Source organism: Wickerhamiella sorbophila (assembly GCF_002251995.1).
Source record: "Wickerhamiella sorbophila strain DS02 chromosome Unknown contig2, whole genome shotgun sequence".
NCBI lineage: Eukaryota > Fungi > Ascomycota > Dipodascomycetes > Dipodascales > Trichomonascaceae > Wickerhamiella > Wickerhamiella sorbophila.
In genome coordinates, this window is record NW_020194005.1 from 1329019 (window position 1) to 1350556 (window position 21538).

A 21538-nucleotide genomic window follows, 5' to 3' on the forward strand; every position below is an offset into this window, starting at 1 on the left:
CTATTCTCATTGAATTCTCAATTGCTTTCAACCCACAAGGTAACCACCTATCACTGTCCTTTTTATCTAATTTATTTATTCGTATTCCTTCCTTGACTTTTCTCCCCCCCGCCCCCGCATGACCCAGCCGGCCATCCCACTGCGCAGCAGCTGAATATGCGCGGTGCGATGTTCTACCGATTACTCCCGCAATTACATGAGATACCCAGCGACCCTCGTGCAATGCCGACAGGGCTGTGGGCCACCGGTCTAGCCTTTGGCACATGCTTCGGTTGGGCGCCCAATTGCTTATAGTCTCATAATAGGCCTATTAACTACCTAGTAACGCTCGCAAGACCAGCGGAAATCCCACTTTCACCTAGCCCCTTACCCTTGTTGGGGTGCATTTTTTAAAGACAGGACCCTTTGTCAAGGTTATCGTCTCGACTGGAGCTTTGATTCATAGTTTAAGATGCCCAAAGAAACGACCATAGATCAGGAAGATGCAGACTTTGAGCTGTTGACCACCGAAGAGGAAGGTGAGGAGCATGCTGTGTTTGATTTACTGCGCGAACAGGTCCGGTTCAGACAGGACCCCGTAGAGTTCTTATCGGCAATTCAGAAGCACTACTTTGGCACTAATTGGCGTGCGTACGACAGGTACGTCGGAGCACGCTTGTACTTCACTGGCTGGCGTGACAAAATGCTCGAGGAGACAATCAACCGTCCAATTGTTGAAAACGCCATGTCGGACCTCGTCCAGAGACGTATGGACATGGAGCAGTCGTGGAACCTAAGCCCCGCAGAACGTGATCAGAGACGCGCTATTTATATCAATTGTGTCCGCGATATGGTCAAAGATATTGGAGTTAAGGCAATGCCTTGGTTCGAAAACCTGGGGACCACCAAGTTCGTCTACTGGGTCGTGGCCCAGACGCTTTCTCGTTGCTATCACCAGGGCATGCATATTTCTCGGGCAGACATTAAGCGGGTCAGAGAGACTGCCAAAAGAATCGAAGCCAAGAAGCAAAGCTTGCTGCTGTTCCCGTGCCATAAATCGCACATCGATTACATCTCCCTGGTGTTCACCTGCTTCCGGTTAGGTATCTCGCTTCCGGCCACAATTGCTGGTGATAATCTCGATGTCTTTATTTTGAACCGATTCCTACGCGAATGCGGTAGTTTGTACATCCGAAGAGGTAACTGGTCTGAAGACCCTCTTTACACCGCGTTCTTCCAAGGTGTCATCGAGACTCTACTCCACGAAGGAGTAAATTTCCAATGCTTTATCGAGGGAACACGCTCTCGTACCGGCAAACTACTTCCGCCAAAGTTTGGTATTCTTAAATATGTGCTCGAAACCATCCTTAGCGGTGCGGTTGAAGATGCCTGGGTTTTGCCTATCTCTACCCAATACGACAAGGTTGTTGAAGCCGATACCTATGCTACTGAACTCTTGGGTCGTGAAAAGAAGTCAGAGTCTTTCACGTCGTTCCTTAAATCGTCGAACGTCATGTCGTTGAAGTTGGGCCGAATCGACATTCGCTTCGGCGAAATCTGGTCACTGCGCAGTTTTGTTATTCAACAGCTTCAGCTTGAGTCGGTTATTTCATTCCCTCTACCTCGTCCTGTTTCCCGTGAAAACCGAATGCATATGCTCAAGGCCCTAGGCTACCGTATTTTGGCAGATATCAACCGAGCCTCCGTTGTCATGCCTTCGGCGTTGGTAGGTACAGCTTTGCTCACAACGTCACAAAGCGGTGTTTCTCATGAACAGCTCATTGATCGTGTTCACTGGCTTATAGGGCGTGTTTTGGAAGCTGACGGTAAGGTTGGCGCTATTCGCAAGAATCCTCGTGATCTGACCAGAGACGAAATCAAGGCCCTGGTTGATAATGCCATCAACGTACTGGGTTCCGACTTGGTCAAGGTCGACACTAAGAACCTGCTTGAACCTATTTACTACCCCAATGATGAGTTCAAGCTCAGTTACTATCGTAACCAAACGATTTTCTTATTCATTGCTGAAGCAATTACGTCTGTGGCTATCTTCACCCTTGCCAACACAAATTACCGTAAGATTCCTTTCCAAGAGCTTGAGAAGAAGGTGTTTTTCCTGTCAAAGCTTCTTTCGAACGAATTCGTTTATGGTACCGAGGGTTTGCAAAGTAACTTGAAAAACACCTTGCACGAGCTTGAGCGGGCCCATGTCATCAACTTGAGCGATGGCGGAGAGTATATCAGCGTCAACATTTCCGAAATCCACCGGGATATCCAGGTGTTTGACTTGTATTGCTACTTGGTGTGGCCGTTTATCGACGGGTACTGGTCCACGATCATGTCTCTGTTCATCTTACCTCCAAATGGACAGGTACCTGAAAAGGGATTTTTCAAGATCGCTCAATCGGTTGCTCGCACTCTTTATGCCCAGGGCGAGCTCGCCCATTCCGAAGCCCTTAATCAGGAGATGATCAAGTTCGCTGTCCAGTCGTACATTGCCCAGGGCATTGTTGTAAAATCCACCTCCGCTACTGGCGTGCCATGTCTGTCTCTGGCCCAGCACTACCAGCCCCGGGTGGCTGCCGATGGCAGCGTGTTGCTCGAGGGACCCTTGTACGACATTGCAGAAGAGCTGGCCATGTCGCGTAACAAGCGACTGAGAGTGAATCTCACTCATCAGATCACCCAGCGCACAATTGACCTGTGCGCTCCTCACGCCGCTGAGTTATCACTTCCTCGTCTGTAATTACAATTGTTTTAACTTGGTTGTACTTGAAAAAAATCTATAAAATTCACCGAAAGAACCCGGTCTTCGCGTTTGCCGATTTGTCATGTCTGCGGTAAATGCGTGGCTAACCGCCATAGGGGATCTAGATGAGACAGACATTGCGTCTGCAGATACGAGTGCGAAGTTGAAGGAATACTTTTCTATTGATGTCAATAATCCTCTAGTCTCGACGCTTCAGAATGAGCTGTGGGATGCGCAAGTAAACATTAACGAGGCAGTGAAGAGCGCCAATTTGCTCGACTCTGCTTGGCCAGGATACACTGAATTGACAAAGTCGTATCTGTTTTTTTGCTATTCTGTTGACCCAAACGATCCCGTCGGCACTTTTGATGCGTACGGTCGGTTTTATTCGGCCCTGCAGAGCGCCTACGGGAACGCCAGAGGGTGTGCGTTGAACGACGTTGTTATTCAGAGCACCAAACGGATGCTGTTTCTTTTTTCCCGGGCCGCGGAAGAGCTCAAGTGGGTGTCAGGAGTGCTTCAGCGTATTTTTAACAGCATTCGGAGCGAAAAGCCCGCTGAAGGAGCAAACTCTAAACGACCTGTGCTGCTATTTATTGCCGGCGCGCTGTGCCGGGTTTATTTTTGGACCGACCAGTATTCTTCATGCTCCACTGTGTTCAATAACATCCACACTGCCTCTCTAGTAATGTCAGAACATCCCATTGCCCAGCAGATTGAGTTCCGGTTCTGGCTAGGACGGTACAATCTCAACCGTAACAACCTTGTGCTTGCCTTCAAGCACTTGCACTGGTGCTATACACGTTGTCCGCGGCAATTCCCCAACCACCGGGTTATTTTTAAATATTTATTGCTCCCCAGCATCTTACTTGGGCGTATGCCTAGTCCGGCGCTTCTACAAGCCCATGATCTCATTGATCCGTTCATGCCGCTGATATACTCGCTCAAGTCAGGGTCGTTTTCGGGCTATTACCAGGTCAGAAACCATCCATGGTTCCACAAACACCGGTTAGACCACCTTTTACTGAGAAATGTGCCCACGGCTATTTGGCGGCAGGCGCTGGCCAGAGCGTACAAGTGGCTGTCGAACCCCAAGCAGCTTGATTTTGAGCTCATGGCCGTTGTTATGAGCTACTCCAAGGGCCTCAATACGGAACCCGTCAGCGTTTTAGAGGCCGAGAGTTTCGGGATTGCTTGTATCAATGCCGGGCTGCTGAAAGGCATTGATCTGCCGGCTACGGGGGCGTTTCTGCTGAGAACCCAGGACACCTGGCCATCGCCGAAAGCCGTGTTCAAAATTATGGACCCTAATCTAGGCGAAAAAAACGAATGGATGAATACATAGTGTACTTTTAGACCCAAAATGGACCTCTTACGTTATCTCCCCACAACCATGAGTGGACCAGACGAATGGTTAGAAACGGTTCTCAAGTGTAAATACCTTGAAGAAAAAGACATAAAAGAGCTTTGCGAGATGGTCAAAGTTCTCCTAATGGAAGGTAAGTTGCAAGGCGAAGGCGTTGAAAGCGAGACGGGCCTGCGGTTGCGGTCGTAACCAGCGGCTGGCGGTCTTTACAAACGCATTCGGTTCTCCGGTCAGTTCTAACAATCCCAGAATCAAACATTCAGCCAGTCAGCTCTCCAGTGACTGTTTGCGGCGATATCCACGGCCAGTTCCATGATTTGCTTGAGTTGTTCCGGGTGTCGGGCGGGTTCCCTGACAACACCAACTATATTTTCCTTGGCGACTTTGTGGACAGAGGTTATTTTTCCCTAGAGACATTCACACTGCTTATGTGCCTAAAAGTTCTCTATCCAAGCCGAATCACCTTGGTTAGAGGCAACCACGAGTCTCGCCAGATCACCCAGGCCTACGGGTTCTACGACGAGTGCTTGACAAAGTATGGAACAACCACAGTTTGGAAGTACTGTTGCCAAGTTTTTGACTTCTTAACACTTGCTGCAGTCATCGACTCCAAGATCCTCTGCGTCCATGGCGGCTTGAGTCCGGAACTGCGAATGCTCGACCAGATCCGGGTTCTCAACCGCGCCCAGGAGATCCCGCGAGAGGGAGGCTTTGCTGATCTAGTGTGGAGTGATCCAGACGACACGGTGGACACCTGGGTCGTTTCTCCCCGTGGTGCAGGGTGGCTGTTTGGAGCCAACGTTGCTCGGGAATTCAACTATGTCAACAACCTTTCCTTGGTCACGCGGGCCCACCAGCTGGTTATGGAGGGATTCAGATACCATTTCAAAGAAAAGGACGTGGTCACAGTATGGTCTGCGCCAAATTACTGCTACCGCTGCGGTAATGTGGCGTCGGTCATGAAGGTCGACGACACAACCACCCCGAAGTTTTCGATATTTAATGCCGTCCCCGACGATACATTGAAAATGTCCCCACAAAAGGCACAACGCAACGAATACTTTTTGTAGCCTCTTAATCAGAAATACTATGTCATTAGCCACTATCTTGTTCTAGTCCTTGCGTTGCTTGCGGAATTTGGCCGGCACGCGAGACAGCTGGATCCACGACCCGTCGTGCGGGTCCGCTTCGCTGTCACCGTGCTCAAATGCATGGTACAGTCGGTCGTGCTCGTCGTCCTCGGGGTGGCGGATTTTCACCTCGGGGTCGTTCTCGGAGTGGAACTCCCTCCAGTGGTGCACCTCGTACTCGAACTCATAATCGCCATGGTGGCCTGGACCAAGGCCGAAATCCGGCAGAACCTCACCGCGCGAGCAGAACTCACGCCACTCATCAATAGACACCACGCCGTCGTTGTTTGTGTCCAGCAATTTCATGATTTCGTTATACACCTTGTCCTTGAGGTCATTGCTGTACTCGTGGCTCTCGTCGACATTGCCACCGCCGGTGCCGTCGCCAACCTCGTTGGGCTTCAGTAGTCCGTACAAATTAAGAATGTCTGTTCGTGTCCACGTTTTGGAATTGTCGTTATCGTGCAGAGTGAAGAAAGAGTGAGCGTCAAAATCGGCAATGCCGTGCTCTTCTTTCATGTGGCGGACCTGCCATGGATCTCCGGGATCCGCCTTGATTTTCTCGTGCGCCCACACGCTCAGAGGAAGCAGTAAAATCGCCCCCGCTCTCATGGTTGTCTGTGTATGATGGGGTTACAACTGCGAAATTAGCTGGCGTAGTAATGACATCCCAACCGCAGGGCCAATGCATGGGAGGACGTCCGGCAGGGATTAAGGTTAGAACTACTGCAAAAATATTTTTAATACAAGATGGTTAGAACTTTTCACCCTTCTCGATCTTGCTCTCGCCGTACTTTTTGATACGGATAGCCTGGACAGCAATGAAACCGGTGGTGTCGGTGGGATCAAAGTCAGTGAGCTCGTCCATGGAGGCAGTGGTGGCATCGTAGAGCTTCTCGGTCTCCGAGGAGCGGCCGAGCACAATCAGGTTGCCCTTGTAGGCTGACATGCGGACCTGACCGTTGACGGTCTTCTGCGAGGGAGCAATCAAAGCACGGACGTACTCACCCTCGGGGGAGAAGTAGAGACCGTTGTACAGGATGCGGGCCCAGGTAGGAGTGACGTACTGGTCGCGGATCTGGCGAACCTCCCGGTCCAAGGTCAGGCCCTCCAAATCGATGTGGGCAGTGCGCAGCAAAGTCAAACCGGGGGTCTCGTAGCAGCCACGGGACTTGATGCCGATGAAGCGGTTCTCGACAATGTCGATGCGGCCCACACCGTTGCGGCGGGCGATCTTGTTGGCGGTCAAGAACAGCTCAACGGGCTCAGTGACCTCCTTGCCATTGTCGTAGACAAGTTTCGAGGGCAGACCGTTCTCAAAGAAAATGGTAAAGTTCTCAGGAGTGTTGGGAGCGTCCTCAGGATCAACAGTGAGCTTCCACATGTCCTTGGGCGGTGTGGTGTCGGGATCCTCAAGAATACCGGCCTCGAAAGAGATGTGGGCTAGGTTCTCGTCAGTGGACCACGGCTTGGCTTTGGTCTGGGCAACCGGAATGCCCTTCTCAGCAGAGTAGTCTAGCAGGTCCTTGCGGCCGACAAACCGCTTAATGAAATCGGGATCGCGCCAGGGAGCAATGACCTTGACATCAGGCTTGAGGGCATAGAAGGCAAGCTCGAAACGGACCTGGTCGTTGCCCTTACCGGTGCAGCCGTGCGAAACGGCAAAGCATCCCTCCCGCTCAGCGACGTTGATCTGGGCGCGGGCAATCACGGGACGGGCCAGAGAAGTACCCAAAAGGTAAACGTTCTCGTAGATAGCATTAGAGGCAATGGCGGGATAGCAGAGCTCTTCAACGAACTCCTTGCGGACGTCCTCGACGACGAACTTGGTAGCACCGATCTTCATGGCCTTCTCGCGGGCAGCGTCAAAGTCCTCCTCCTGACCAACGTCGGCCATGAAAGCGATGACTTCGTACCCTTGCTCCAACAGCCACGCAAGAATCACAGAAGTGTCAAGACCTCCAGAATATGCCAAACAAACCTTTCCTTTGCTCATGTCTAATTTTCCACTCAAAAGTGTCAAGTTGGGAGATTTCGTATGTGACTCACCGGGAGATAATGTCCCTATGCAGGCGCTGATTTGATCTTGGGCCGGCGGGCGATAGCATGATAAAACTGGCGGAAAAAATGTAAACAAGCAGATGATTTAGATCGAAGTTCGTACTGTCCTCAAACACCGGCCTTTGCCCCACCATTTTGTTACTTCCTTATGCACCCCGCCCTTTTGACCCACCTCCCCTGAACTTTGGACCAAATGGGTCGAGGGTCCCCCGTTTTGTCATGCACCTTTTCGTAGTCGGCGGTGGCACAGCTACCAACTCCGTTGTTGGCGTATTTGGCAGTCTGGCGGGTGAAATCACCTACGTGCTGCCGATTTCAGATAACGGCGGGTCCAGCAGTGAAATTCTCAGAGTGCTGGGAGGACCGGCAATTGGTGATGCAAGGTCTCGAATGACTCGGTTAATGCCGCCGTCTCCTTTGCGGAATTTATTGGAAATACGACTATCTGACAATGCCCACAATGCCCAAAAGACCTGGGATTCTATTGTTTACGGAACTCATCCTAGCTGGCAACAAATCCCTTCGCACCTTAAACACATGTACAGGGCATTTTTGATTCACGTCCACGCAGAGCTGCTAAGAAGGAATCGGCCGGGCAAAGAGTTCAAATTCAACCGGGCAAGTATCGGGAACATGCTTTTGAGCGGCGCCCGGTTGTTTTTTGGGTCTTTGGACTCGGCTATTGAATTTGTGTTGCGCACAGCCAACGTTCCCGAATCGATCAGAGTGCTCCCGGCGATCAACACGAATTTCAGCCACCATATCGGTGCACTGCTGCAGGATGGTACGCGGGTGTATGGTCAGTCCGAAATATCGCACCCGAGCAGCGATCTTATCGATCCGCCGTTCAAAATGGAGGACGATGCAGAGGAATGCCAGGAAGAAGATGCAAACATGCCGTTCAGCCACCCGTCGCTCTCAGCTTCGCAAATTTCGTTTTCGAAACACTCCGATCCACTGCAATCACCTATTGAGAGCTTGTTTTATGTGAACCCTTACGGCGAAGAGATCAAACCTAAAGCGTCGTCGCGTGTTTTACATGCGCTTGCCCATGCCGATTGCGTCGTGTTCTCGATTGGTAGCCTCTACACGTCGATCATTCCAGTTATCTTGCTTCAGGGATTTGCAGCGAGGCTCGTGAATTGCAAAACTAAAATTCTGATTCTTAATGGCACTCACGACCGGGAGACAGACGGCATGACGGCTATCGAGCATGTGGCTGCAGCAATCAAAGCCTGCACGTACAGCCTGGGGCTGAGCTACTGCGATCTAGACGATATCGACTGGACGAGCTTTGTAACCCATGTGGTCTATTCAACTGAGGAAATTGTGGCGATTGATGTGCCTGAGCTCGAGCAAAAGGGCATACAGTGCGTGCCTGCGGTCAGCACCAACGGCATCTTCGACACTCCGGACCTCAAAAACCAATTGGCCACTATCCTGTACTAATGCCTAACCTTAATCCACTAACTAGCATGTGCAACTGGTGGAATGGCCAGCAAGGGCAGCGCGATCCGAGCATCTCGTTTACGCATGCATGCACACGGAAAAGCTGCAGAATGAGGCACGGTTTGGGCTGTTTGATCCGAACACTCGCCGATGATTGGTCACCACCCCATGAGCTTATCTACCGTCGCCCCCAGCAAATAGCCCAACACCCCCTAACCACCACCTCTCGTCTGATCTTGACATGTGCCTAAACCACAGAAAGCCTGAAAGTCACGTCTCCGAAGACACAAACAACGTGCCGTAGCCAGGGCTGGGGTAATTATGATGCCATGCGAGTTGATAGTCGCTTCATCTTTGCCTCCGACGTGCCGTGCTCTGCACCGAGAGAGACCGGCCCAGCGGCCCGCCGGGAAACCAGTCCACACTAATAAATTGGTCGAAGCCGGAGCCGAGTTTTTCCACAACTCTATCTATCGCTGCTTATCAGCGCCTCCTACACTTTTGCCGCCCCGTGCTCGGCGATTGTGGGTAAGGGGTTTCCAGTATTTCGAAACTGCAGCACGTCGTCCAGAGATAAGACCCGGCAGGTTAGATGCTCCAAGAGGCGGCGTGAGCATTATTGTAATTTAATTGAATGCAAAATTAACCTCTCCACAAGTAGTCAGTGTGGCGTAATTAATGCAGGTTGGCTCGGTCTCTTTAGCCTCCAAACTCTATTTTCCAGGCCTTCTCTCCCCGGCAAGTTCTATTCAGCCGCAGGCGACATCGAGGCTAAGGTTAGGGGATGCAGGACGGTAGCGATACGCTTCGAGAATATAAGGCGCCATCGATAGCTGCTTTACTTTTCTCCGCCCACATCCGGTTGAAACTGTTCATTTTAGTGAGAATAGATTCGTTTGCTCGTTTCTTTTGCACTTATATTTAGCTTCTAGCGTCCTATTCGCCGCTACCCTCTCCCCAAGACGTCCCGTGCCTCATTGCTTCCCACTCGTCGCGCCGGAGCCCGTTGGTTTATCAAATTTACCAGATAACTCGCCAAGAGTCACTATCTGACACCCGTATACTTCAAAGACTTGTGCTCTTACCCCGCGACAAAAAAACTCGAAACCCTGATATCCGTTCTTTTTTGGTCATTGTTCTCGAATCTATTTCAGGAACCATGTACAATAATTGGAACCAGACGCACCCAGTTGTTAAGCCACTCGCTAGTGCTCCCGTTGTAACCCCCACCCAGTCGCCTATGAATTCCGCCCGGAACTTGTCGCTACCTCCGGTTAGGCCTGTTCAGCCGAATTCTTCACCTTCTTCACCTCCGAGGTCAACGCCGCCACGATCGCGTAGAACTTCCCGATCATCAAGCACTGTGAGTGCGAGTCCAGCGGGTAACACTCGCCCCAAGCCTAACCAGCGCCTCCGGCTCGCCCAACTGGAAGATGTCTCGTACCCTGTTCGATTTCCTTATCATTCAGTACCCCCCTACATGCGCACTGACCCATTGCAATATGTCCCACAACCCGATGACATTCAGAGCCGTAAATACGCCACCTCCGTCGACGAGCGTAACTACTTGACTGTTTTCGAGTATCAGGTCAACGGGCAATCAGTTATCTGGGACTATTACACTGGATACGTTCATCTCACAGGAATCTGGAAAGCCATTGGCAATTCCAAAGCAGATATTGCCAAGTTGCTCGATATTTCGCCACAGCTAGAGCCGGTCCTCCGTCGAGTGAGAGGAGGCTACTTGAAGATCCAGGGAACGTGGCTTCCGTATGAGGTTGCATATGAACTTGCTCTTCGTATCGCGTATCATATTAGATTCTCGCTTGTTCCTCTTTTCGGCCCCAACTTCCCCGACCAATGCTTGGTGCCTACGGACCCCCGCTTTGGACAGCTCTCTTTGAGCACCAGCTCCCCGACCCCGTCGCCAACGCCGCCAGTGCATTCACCAGCTGTGCATACCTCGCTCAACCAAGGAAACTCTCAGCACACCCAGTACCCTTCCATCGTGGCCCCTGTTCGTCAACATTCCTTACCCGGGGTTCACCAAATAGCTGCTGGTGCCGGCGCCGCTATTCAGCAACCTCGAATTGACGCAAGACGATCGTTCACCGTCACTGGAGAGTTGCCACATCCTGTCGACTCGTTCCAGAGCGCTCGCCGGCAAAGTGAAACAGATTTACATCGCCGGCGCCGTCTCTCTGCATCTCTAGGTCAGACTATACCCCGGGGCCGGGCATTTTCGGCACCCCACAGATCAAATTCGAGTCATGCACTTCCTAGACATACGTTGCGTGGAAAACCTGTGGAGTGGGCGGTTGGCGAGTCCAGTGATGACGACGAGGAAGACTCACCAGGGGTGAACGCAGGGATGCAAGGCGAACTGCAAGAGATGCTGCGTGCTACTCGTCTTTTACAAGAACTGTCAATGAGCCAGTGGACAAGTAATGCTCCTCCAATAAATACGCACGAGAAGCCGCATTTACCGAGCCTCCATGCCCAGTTGATGCAGAGACCCTTGGGCTGGGATCGATCGTAACAGCAGACATGATTTATTATTTCTTTATTTATCCTATCTTCTTTTTTAGAACTTTACAGCAATCCATCAATATATACACCTAGTTTTTATTTGCTCACTGCTCATCTTTCTTGGCCGGTTTCTCGGTCGGTTTCTTGGCCGACTTCTCTTGAACCTGCTCTGAAACAAGTTCCTCAGAAAACCGGGGGTCCTTCAGAAGCTCCAAAACTTTGTGGGCAACTTCGCCGTCAGCAGCGTCCAAGTGGACCTTGTTGATGGCGAGAGGGTTCTCGAGCTCAAAGTCGGAAGGCAGGTCCATAGCATCAACGACCTCAGCACTTTCGTTCGTGTAGAGGACAGCCTTCACACCCACGCCGGCCAGAGGGTATTTATTTGCAATCGACAATAGAATCTGTACAACCTCGGGGTTAGCGTCGTAAAGCTTGATTACCCGGCGGTAGGTAACCCGCTCAAAGTTCTGTTTTGACTTTGCCTGCACAAAAGGAGACCGAATAACCGTCCACTTCTTGTACTTGCGAGGCAAAGGTGTAGGGCCCTTGGCCGGGATTTTCAAATAAAAGGCGGCTCTGAGCAAGAAATCAGCATAAAAGTCCAGATCCTTGGTGGACATAAAGGACGCCAGTGTGATCTCAGCTACTTTGTCGCCATGTATGACCGGGTGCCGGATAACGGCAACATCAGTTAGCGCAACGTTCAGAGGAATAGGTCGGTTCGTAGCCGGCACAGGCGTGGTGCTGGACTGCACAAACGTGTTTGCGGCAGGGTAGAGATGTTTTTCGGAAAACACAGGTGTATCGTCCACACTCTGACTGTAGAATCTCAACGCAGGACTATAACGCCGGCCAACAAACCGTGTTGTAGCCGCCAAAGATGCCAGGCTTCTGCTCAGCATCAGGAAATTTGGAAAGTGAAAATTCTTTGTCAGCGGCACTGGCTGATATTTTCTTCAATGGCTCGGAAAGCGTCAATAACGGGGGGGACGAAGAAAGTAAAGTTAAAACCACAAAAGTCTCGGGAGATTATTCGAAAATATCATGTACTGCTGAAGAAGCAAGCGCAGTTGAAAAAAGAAGGCAACGTCGCTGGTGCGGATGCAGTAACGAGCGAACTCGAGAAACTTGGCGGTCTGCAAATGTACCAACAAGCGTCAATATCTGGCCAAATGGAAGCGCGAGGTGGTGATTCGTCCAAGCTGCTAATGAATTGGCTCGCTAAATACTCCAAGGAACCTGCGGCAGCGCTGCTAGAGGTGGGCTGCTTGAGTTTCGACAATTATTGCACGAGATCAAACTATTTTGCTCGCATCGATCGACTTGATTTGAATTCACAGGACCCGCGAATCGAGCAAATTGACTTTATGAAAAAACCTGTGCCGCCAGACCTTTACGATGTCGTGAGCTTATCGCTGGTGGTGAACTTTGTGCCTGATTCAGGACTTCGAGGAGAAATGCTCAAACGGACGAGAAAATTCCTGAAACCAGAGGGACTCTTGTTTTTCGTGCTCCCAGAGCCGTGCATATACAACTCACGCTACTGCAATGAGCAGAGCATATCCGACATTTTCAATGCACTCGGCTATCGACAGATCGAGTACAAGCGCACAAGAAAACTGGTCTATTGGCTCCTGAAGATGGAAGAGCGGTCGGGGCCGTACCCCAAAATCTGCAAAACTCTTGTCAATGACGGCGCTAAGCGCAACAATTTTTGTATAGCCCTAAGCTGAGCACTTATTTATTTATTGACCAAAAGCCCATCCCCTCACGGAATATTCCCAAACGAGATGAACGGCTGCACGCTCCCACCCCAGCCCTTACCCAAGGCATTTCAGGTCATGTTCCGTTTGAGACAACGTGCTAATTAAACTACGAGATAGCTATCTAAAAACGGCGGTGCATTCTCAATCGGCTCTTTTCACCAAAAAGTTCGTTCCCAAAATTAGGCCTTCCACCTTTCCACCCTACTCATGTCATTACATTCTCGAGGATACCAGGCAAGGGCTTACTAAAGACGGACGAAGCTACCAAACCACGCCTCCTAACCCCCAATCGGTTGCCTCGTAACACCCTTGGACACTTGAGCGCTATCACCGCTATTGCTGGTTCAAAAGCACCATCAATCGGCCCTAACTACTATTCCTTGACACCTATTTGATCAAAGGGCCCATAAACCTGTGTTTACTCGCGAGCCTGCAAGTGTATACGCGATTCACACTCGAGCCTACCCTTCACTCTGTCACAGGCTCTTGAGGTTACACCAAACAATAAACAACTTTTTCGGGCAACCCTAGAACACAAAAATGATGCCTCAAGGTCGTCATGATATTCAACAGCTGCACCATCGTTGGGAAGTTCTTCGCCAGCAGCTGGGACCCGCGGTCCATCAAAACGAAGAATACAACCAGATTTCGCGCGTTTTGCAGCAAGTCATGTCTGGTCAAAACGAACAGGGTGCGATGTCTCCCACTATGCCCTCTCCGTCAATGCCAGGATCGATGGGCAATATGCCTGGTCGTGGAGGACCCCCTGCTCCTCATGGTGACATGAATATACGTTCTCCCGCCATCCATCAACAAGGATACCAAGGGCAGCATATGGGTATGCAACATCCACAACAGCGACGTGCTTCTTTGCAAGGCCCTGGAGGCCCCAACAAGCCTGGATCGAGACCCGCTCAATTTAAACGTCACGACGGACCGGCCGGCCCTGGGGGCCCCGGCAGTATGGGTGGCCCAGGCGGATCTGTGCCTGGAGCTCGTGGCCCGCAAATGTCGCAAATGGACCATGAGCAGTTCATGATGAGAGGTGGCTTCCCTCCCCAGAATAATATGCCTCCCCACAACCAGCCAGGCCAAGAACCTCCAAACGCAATGTATTTTCCCTTCCAACAACAAGGCCGACAAGGTCCTGGCCAGTCTTCAACTATACCTAATATTCCGCAGGGACCTCAGCGGCCGCTGTCGCAAGCGGCACCCCAACAGGGCAATCGTAACGCAAACACCAAACCTACGGGACCCAGTGCCTCAGGTCCTCCACCGAACGACACATTTTCTTGGCTTAATATGGATTCTCTTGGTGACGATAACGACATATTCAGGTTCATGCAAAACGATCCACTGGAAAGTGGTGGAGGTGTCGATCACAACTTTGGCGCCCATCCTCCGGGACAGCAGTCCATCCCAATGGGCGGACCTCAACGCAACCTTTCAGGTCCCGGCCCCCGTGGATCCATGCCTGATATCAACAGCGGTCCTTTCGCGCCAGGGGGCCCAGGAGGTCCAGGAGGCCCAGAAAATTCTCAACGTAATAAGCCACCTGGGCAACGAGGCCCAGGACAACCTCCGCATTCTGGTCCGGCACCCCAGCAAGGGCAGCCTCAAATGAGACAACAGCAGATGCCTCCACATATCCAACCACCTCAAGAAGCCCAAGGACCTCCTTCGAGGCAAGGTCAGCGCATGAATAGACAGGTTTCTAATTTGGCTCTCGATCAACCTCCAGAAGCATTCGGCTCAGCCGGCCTCGATTTCCTCGACCCCTTGGGCAGCTATTCGGGAGATGACACAAACTTGTTTGGATTTGGAACTGACTTGGACCTCATGCGCATCCCAGGTCTACAGGAAGGTCCTGGTGGCCCTCCTTCTGGCCCCAGTGGACCTCCTAGCTCCGGTGAACATGGCGGCCCCATGGGTCCCGGACTCGAAAATATACCTCCAAGAGTATCCCGCAAGCCGTCTAGTAGTAGTATGACTGGGATGCCTTCACCAAGAACTTCTAATGCTCCAATCAAAGATGAGATGCCTATGGACCCGATGTCAATGGCTATGGGACCTAATATGGTTCCTGGACCAGGCGGACCCCCTGGCTCTGGGTTTTATGGACCTGTTCGTACCACTTCTGCTGCATCGAAAGCACGCCGTCCATCTCAAGCTAACAATAGAGTTGGCCCACAGGCAGGACCTGGGCCAGGGCGCGAAGGACCTGGAGGCATGAACCGTCCAGGCATGCAAGGAATGCCCAACCAAGGCATCTCTCCGGTTGCTCCCACCGCTCAAGAGTCACTTTTAACGCCCCAGGAATCTGAGAAGTTGTACCAACAGACCATCGCTTTCAGACACCTGCAAAATAACCAAGCCATTCCATTGCAGCTGCAACAGGATCTTTTTTCTCAAGCAGGTCCTCGAGGTGCTGGACCACATCCACCGCAGCCTCAGCCCACTCAGGTGCCAGCAAGGCGGCCATCTCGGGTCAAGAAAACTACCGGTCAAGCTGTGAACCCTCGAGCTGGGCAACCAACTCAACAGCACACTCCGGGTCAGCAGGTGCCTTTGGGACCGGGAGCACCAGGAGGACCAGGAGGACCCATAGGACCAGGAGGACCCGTGGGATCCGTGGGACCAGGTGGACCAGTTGGACCAGGTGGGCCTATGTTCAGACACACACCAGGACCTGTGCAGCGCGCTGGATCAGCTCGACCTCAGTCGGCTATGTCTGTGCCATCACCATCGATACCAGAGAATTTCGATAATGGTGCCTTGGTCCAAGCTGTGTCGACGATCACAGGCGATACATCTCAATTCACTGTTGATTCCGAGATCGACCTCGACCTCATGAATCTTGATATGTTCAACGATCCCCCGTCGATGCAACCATCCTCAGCTCAAACAAAGCCACCAAGCATCGGCACCTCACCTATGGTTCCCAGCCGTGGTGTCTCCAGAAGTGCGAATCCAAGTGATACGAGGTTAAGCGCTTCTCCAGTTACACAATCGGCTGTAGCACCTTCTGGTGCTCAGTCTGGTTTTGCTACTACACCAAAACCTCAAGGCATCTCTGGCATGCCTACTCCTGGCTCTGGAACTTCCGGCGAGACTCCAGCGAATGCCGTTCTTCCCGCATTGAAACCAGGTGAGGAAGTGCATGATCTTACTTATAATGCAGACTTACCTGGCGACGTACCTCTCGATCTTCCATTCGATTTTCCACACGTATTTATGCCAGGTGATGATAAGCCTGACGGAACATTCGAGGTGGATGTCACTGGCGATGAAGTAGAGATCCAGCTGGATCGTGATGATCTTGAGTTTGATGCGTACGACTCAGATGTGATCGAGACAACTGGTAACGCTTCCGTCATACCCTCAGACACAGAAGAGCTTGATCGAATGCTCACCAAAGCTGTAGGATCGGATGTGAAGCCTAAGTCAGTTCTCAAAGGCAAAGAGGATGATAACGAAGTTGTGGATAAGATTATTGGTTTGTCCCAGCCCGAGGATGTGACATCACAGGAAAACCCTACTAATGACCCTATGGATCCTTTGGATTCGCCTCCTGATTTGGAAAGTGAACGGGGTCGTCTCGAACATGAGCTTCACATCAAATGGCTTCGTTTGCAGCAATGGCGAGTCCAACAAGAAGAAGAGGAGGAAGAGCATCTACGCTATATCGCTGAGGATGTCAACTTGGTTATGGGGCGGAACGCTTACTCTTTGCCGAGTGACGAGCAGCTGCGCAAGCGCCGTTTGGAGTACAGACTTATGGAGGAGGTTCTTCAGAATGCTGAGCTTCAGGCTGAAGCAGCTGGCATGGATATGACTGCCACCGATCTCACTGAATTTAATATCGCCGCAGCTGAGTACAAGAATCTAGGCTACCGTGATCTCGATTTTGGTACAGAATATGCTGGGTTGGGCGTCAACATTCCACGCGATGACGAGTTTGACGAGGAAGAGCTAGTGTCTCAGACACGTACACTGACTTTAGCCAAAGAGCATAGCACGGACTTGAAAGAGCGATTTGGTTTCTCAAAGGTAGAAAAAACCGATAGCGAACTTGTTCCATTCGCTAATGTCAACCGCAACGAATCGTTGGTTGTACTCTCCAAACAACCTTTGGGTGTCAACGCGCCCCTCATGAAAAAAGTTCGTGCTATGGCCATTTCGAAAGCCGTTTCTGATCGTATCAAGGAAATTGAAACCCTTGAGACGCGTACCATTGATGATCAAATTGAGCTTGAGCAGTTACGACTGATTCCATATTTGAGAGCTGTTAGAGGTGATCTGTTAACAAACATGATGCATTTCAACTCAACTGCTATTGATCGATCTAACCGTGTCCATTTCGCTCGTCTCAAGCGCTTCACAATGCAGGAGGCCCATATCGTTGAGCAATACACCCAAGAGCAGACCCTTACGCGTCTTGCGAGTCGTTCTGGTGCGCAAACTGTGGCCTTTAAAGCACTGTTCGAGTATGCGAATAAGCAAAGAACACACTTCCAAGGTGTTATTGAAGCTAAAAGACGTAGAGGGGCTGCGGTGACCGAGTACCACGATAACATTGAGCGCGAGGAGCGACGCAGAGTTGAGAGAACCGCCAAGCAGCGTCTCATGGCTTTGCGAGCCAACGAAGAGGATGCATACATCAAACTTTTGGATCAGACCAAGGATGCTCGTATTACACATTTGCTGAAACAAACCAACCTGTTCTTGGAAAGTTTGACCCAGGCGGTGAAATCTCAGCAAAAAGACTTGAAAGATAAAAGAGATGTTCTCGAACCCAGTCACGAGCAAGTTGCCCCTGTCCAAGCCGATAAAAGTGAAAATCAAAACGAAAACGAAAACGAAAACGAAACCGAAACTGAAAAGCAAGCTCCCAAAACAGAACTTTCAGAAGCTGCGGAGGCTGCGCGTGAGAAAACGGATTATTATGACGTTGCTCATCGTATCCAAGAGTCTGTGACCGAGCAACCTAAAATGCTTGTTGGAGGTCGCTTGAAAGAGTACCAGATTAAGGGCTTGCAATGGATGGTTTCGCTTTACAATAACAACTTAAATGGTATCTTGGCTGATGAGATGGGCCTGGGTAAAACCATCCAATCTATCGCGTTGATATCATACCTGATCGAGAAGAAAAACATTCGCGGGCCTTTCTTGGTACTCGTACCTTTGTCGACAATCACAAATTGGTGCCTTGAGTTTGATACTTGGGCTCCTTCAATCAAGAAGATCGTTTATAAAGGTCCGCCCCAAGCGCGTCGCGCACAGCAAGCACAAATCAGAACGGGTGATTTCCAAGTACTCCTTACCACTTATGAGTACATCATCAAGGATCGCCCTGTGCTTGCGCGTGTACAATGGAACCACTTAATTATCGATGAGGGTCATCGTATGAAGAATACTCAATCCAAGCTCTCTTCTACACTCAGCACTTACTATCATTTTGGTTTCCGTTTGATTTTGACCGGTACGCCGTTGCAGAACAACCTGCCCGAGTTGTGGGCTCTTCTTAACTTTGTGCTCCCTAAAATTTTCAACTCAGTCAAGTCTTTCGATGAATGGTTCAATAAACCATTTGCGAATGCGGGCTCCACTGATCGCATGGAACTAAGCGAAGAGGAGACTTTGCTGATTATTCGTCGTCTGCACAAAGTCCTGCGACCTTTCCTTCTTCGTCGTCTCAAAAAGGATGTTGAACAAGATTTGCCCGATAAGATTGAAAGAGTCGTCAAGTGCAAGATGTCTGCTCTACAGAGCCAACTCTATCAACAGATGTTACGACACAACTCACTGTTCTTTGGTGGGGGCGAAGGCGTTCGCGGAATCAAGGGTCTAAACAACCGTCTCGTTCAGTTAAGAAAGATCTGCAATCATCCTTTCGTGTTCGAAGAGGTCGAATCTGTCATTAATCCAACTAAGCAAAACAACAATCTTTTGTGGCGAGTATCCGGTAAGTTTGAGCTTCTGGATCGCATTCTTCCCAAGTTTCTCTCAACCGGGCATCGTGTGCTTATATTTTTCCAAATGACCCAAATTATGGATATTATGGAGGACTTTATGCAGCTTCGCAAAATCCCATACTTGCGTCTTGACGGTTCTACTAAAGCTGAGGATCGTAGTGAACTGCTCCGCAAATTCAACGATCCCGACTCTCCATACATGTGTTTCTTATTGTCCACACGAGCAGGTGGCTTGGGTCTCAATCTTCAAACTGCCGACACTGTCATCATCTACGATACTGATTGGAACCCACATCAGGATTTGCAGGCTCAGGATCGTGCTCATCGTATTGGTCAAACCAGAGAGGTTCGAATTTTGCGGCTTATTACCGAGAACTCGATTGAAGAGAATATTCTTGAGCGTGCTCAAGGCAAACTAGAGATCGATGGCAAGGTTATTCAGGCTGGTAAGTTCGACAACAAGTCCACTTTTGAGGAGCAAGAGGCATTTTTACGCTCTCTTCTTGAAGCAGAAGAAGCCAAGCGTGAGCACAAAAGTCCGGAAAATGAAGAACTTGATGAGGAAGAGCTCAATGAATTACTTGCCCGCTCTGAAGAGGAATGTGTTCTTTTCAATGAAATGGATAGAAAACTTCGCCAAGGTGATCCCGACAATCCGCCCGGCCCTCGTCTCCTTACCTATGGTGAGCTACCAGCGGAGTGTACCAACAAGTACCTTGAAAAACAGCTTGCTAAAGAGGAGGCGAATAATAACAGCCAGCTGTTGGGACGACGGCGTCGTCGGCCTGCAGGATCGTATGTGGAGGATTCTCAGCGTAAACGCTTGAACAAAGGTTCTACCGAGGAGGAGATAGGTAGCGAGGGCAGCCCATCTGTCAAGACGAGCCAATCGCCATCCATGGGAGCGGCTGCCCCTCGCAGCATTGGTCGTCCGCGTGGATCTGGCAAAGTTAGGGAAACACTTCCTCCGGAGGAAAGAGAAAAGCTGCAAGATCAAATGAATGAGATTCTAGACGTGATGCGAAACCAGGAGTTTGAGGGACGTGATCGTTTGGGTATTTTCCTGGAGCTTCCACCGCGCAAGGCATACCCCGACTATTACCAGATTATTGCCAAGCCGATCGCTGTATCTATTATCGAGAAGCGAATGGACCAACGCTACTACCAGAGTCTTGGGGATTTTGCTAAAGACTGGCGACTCATGTTTGCTAACGCTCGTGTTTATAACGAAGAAAAGTCATTGGCATTCATTGACGCAACTTATCTTGAGAACGTCATGGAAGAGGAATACTTTAAGCTGATGGGAACCACTGCACCGATGAACCCTCAGGCTCCCCCCCTCCTCAAACTGCTCCTGCTAGTGCCATGTCGCACCCACAGCAGCAGATGCCTGTGAGGTCCTCACCCATGTCGCAGGCTCCTAACTTGACGCAACAGCAGCCTATCCAAAGGTCTCAAGCTTACCTCCAGCAGCAACAGCAGCAACAGCAGTTGCATCAGCCACCTCCTCCGGCGCCTCGTCAGGACTACTCTCCCCAGCCTGGTCGTGCACAGTTCATTCAACAGCCATCTCATACGATACAGCCTCAGCAGTCACCCCAGCCTCTTCAACAGCCCCAGCAGCCACACCAGCAGCCCCAGCCACCTCAGCAGCCCCAGCAAGTTCAGATGCAACCGCAGCAGCCGCAGCAGCCACCTCAGCACATATTCGGTGGTGACTTCAACTCGTTGGCATACGCGCAGAGAGCGATGCAGCAGGGGATGCAAGGAATTCCGGGTATGCCGCAGCAGCCATCGCAGGTTCAGCTGGGGCCTCGTCAGGTTGGCATGGACCAAGCTGGCATGGGATTCAATCCGCGACGTAACGAGAACTTGAGGGCCGCTGATCTGAGCAAGCTGGAAGCGCAATCGCAAGCTCAAGCCCATGCTCAGGAACAGGAGCGCTTACGTGCAGTTATGAAGGCCGAGCAACAGCGCGAAATGGCTCGTAAACGGGAAGAGAAGAAAGTGCAAAAGAAAATGGAAGCAGCTGCCCAGAAAGCTCACAACCAGGTGGCTGCGATGGCTGCCAAGGGGACGCTGGAAGAATCTGAACGCCAGGCCCTGTTTGAGAAGCTCAAAGCTGAACAGCAGGCCAAGATCAAGCAACCTGAACCTCAGCTGGACTTTATGCAGATGCATATGGGACACATACCCCCACAGCCTCCGCAACAGGTCCACGGACCACCTCAGGCAGGACCTCAAGCGGCACAGACCCCTCAACAGCCTCCTCTGCAACCGCAGCCGCTGCAACAGCCACAGCAGCAACCACAGCCCAATGATCTCACTAGCTTGAACCTTCCCCAGGATCAAGAGCTCACTGGGGGCGAAGGAGATGATGTTGATCTGCAGTTCCTTAATCAAAACATTCTCGACACAGACTTCAACCAAGATCTCTTCAACAAAGACCCCAATGGGTTCGGCGATGATTTTAACGATTTCACTGACTTTTAAGCATACAAAATTTCAATGTATAAAATTTACCGCTAATTTAT

The 21538-nt window shown here is 50.8% G+C and overlaps 10 protein-coding genes across 10 annotated transcripts; 7 read left to right on the top strand and 3 right to left on the bottom strand.

The window, feature by feature from the left end:
* Positions 1 to 451: 451 nt before the first annotated feature.
* Positions 452 to 2725, top strand: B9G98_04032 (Dihydroxyacetone phosphate acyltransferase; the record flags this gene model as incomplete). Its single annotated transcript, XM_024810589.1, has 1 exon — positions 452 to 2725. The coding sequence occupies one exon, from the start codon at positions 452 to 454 to the stop codon at positions 2723 to 2725; it is 2274 nt and encodes a 757-aa protein (XP_024666357.1).
* An 85-nt stretch (positions 2726 to 2810) lies between these two features.
* On the top strand, positions 2811 to 4073 carry B9G98_04033 (hypothetical protein; the record flags this gene model as incomplete). The annotated part of the gene is made up of 1 exon (XM_024810590.1): positions 2811 to 4073. The coding sequence occupies one exon, from the start codon at positions 2811 to 2813 to the stop codon at positions 4071 to 4073; it is 1263 nt and encodes a 420-aa protein (XP_024666358.1).
* A 129-nt stretch (positions 4074 to 4202) lies between these two features.
* Positions 4203 to 5164, top strand: B9G98_04034 (Serine/threonine-protein phosphatase PP1-1; the record flags this gene model as incomplete). Its single annotated transcript, XM_024810591.1, has 2 exons — positions 4203 to 4227; positions 4344 to 5164. 2 exons carry the CDS (start codon positions 4203 to 4205, stop codon positions 5162 to 5164), a joined length of 846 nt encoding a protein of 281 aa, XP_024666359.1.
* Positions 5165 to 5206: 42 nt separating this feature from the next.
* On the bottom strand, positions 5207 to 5836 carry B9G98_04035 (hypothetical protein; the record flags this gene model as incomplete). Its single annotated transcript, XM_024810592.1, has 1 exon — positions 5207 to 5836. The coding sequence occupies one exon, from the start codon at positions 5834 to 5836 to the stop codon at positions 5207 to 5209; it is 630 nt and encodes a 209-aa protein (XP_024666360.1).
* A 142-nt stretch (positions 5837 to 5978) lies between these two features.
* On the bottom strand, positions 5979 to 7220 carry B9G98_04036 (Argininosuccinate synthase; the record flags this gene model as incomplete). The annotated part of the gene is made up of 1 exon (XM_024810593.1): positions 5979 to 7220. One exon carries the CDS (start codon positions 7218 to 7220, stop codon positions 5979 to 5981), a length of 1242 nt encoding a protein of 413 aa, XP_024666361.1.
* A 284-nt stretch (positions 7221 to 7504) lies between these two features.
* On the top strand, positions 7505 to 8734 carry B9G98_04037 (hypothetical protein; the record flags this gene model as incomplete). Its single annotated transcript, XM_024810594.1, has 1 exon — positions 7505 to 8734. The coding sequence occupies one exon, from the start codon at positions 7505 to 7507 to the stop codon at positions 8732 to 8734; it is 1230 nt and encodes a 409-aa protein (XP_024666362.1).
* A 1159-nt stretch (positions 8735 to 9893) lies between these two features.
* On the top strand, positions 9894 to 11273 carry B9G98_04038 (hypothetical protein; the record flags this gene model as incomplete). Its single annotated transcript, XM_024810595.1, has 1 exon — positions 9894 to 11273. The coding sequence occupies one exon, from the start codon at positions 9894 to 9896 to the stop codon at positions 11271 to 11273; it is 1380 nt and encodes a 459-aa protein (XP_024666363.1).
* A 94-nt stretch (positions 11274 to 11367) lies between these two features.
* Positions 11368 to 12165, bottom strand: B9G98_04039 (37S ribosomal protein S10, mitochondrial; the record flags this gene model as incomplete). Its single annotated transcript, XM_024810596.1, has 1 exon — positions 11368 to 12165. One exon carries the CDS (start codon positions 12163 to 12165, stop codon positions 11368 to 11370), a length of 798 nt encoding a protein of 265 aa, XP_024666364.1.
* A 57-nt stretch (positions 12166 to 12222) lies between these two features.
* B9G98_04040 (hypothetical protein) lies at positions 12223 to 12996 on the top strand (the record flags this gene model as incomplete). Its single annotated transcript, XM_024810597.1, has 1 exon — positions 12223 to 12996. The coding sequence occupies one exon, from the start codon at positions 12223 to 12225 to the stop codon at positions 12994 to 12996; it is 774 nt and encodes a 257-aa protein (XP_024666365.1).
* A 573-nt stretch (positions 12997 to 13569) lies between these two features.
* On the top strand, positions 13570 to 21497 carry B9G98_04041 (SWI/SNF chromatin-remodeling complex subunit snf22; the record flags this gene model as incomplete). Its single annotated transcript, XM_024810598.1, has 2 exons — positions 13570 to 20364; positions 20385 to 21497. 2 exons carry the CDS (start codon positions 13570 to 13572, stop codon positions 21495 to 21497), a joined length of 7908 nt encoding a protein of 2635 aa, XP_024666366.1.
* Between the last annotated feature and the right edge of the window lie 41 nt (positions 21498 to 21538).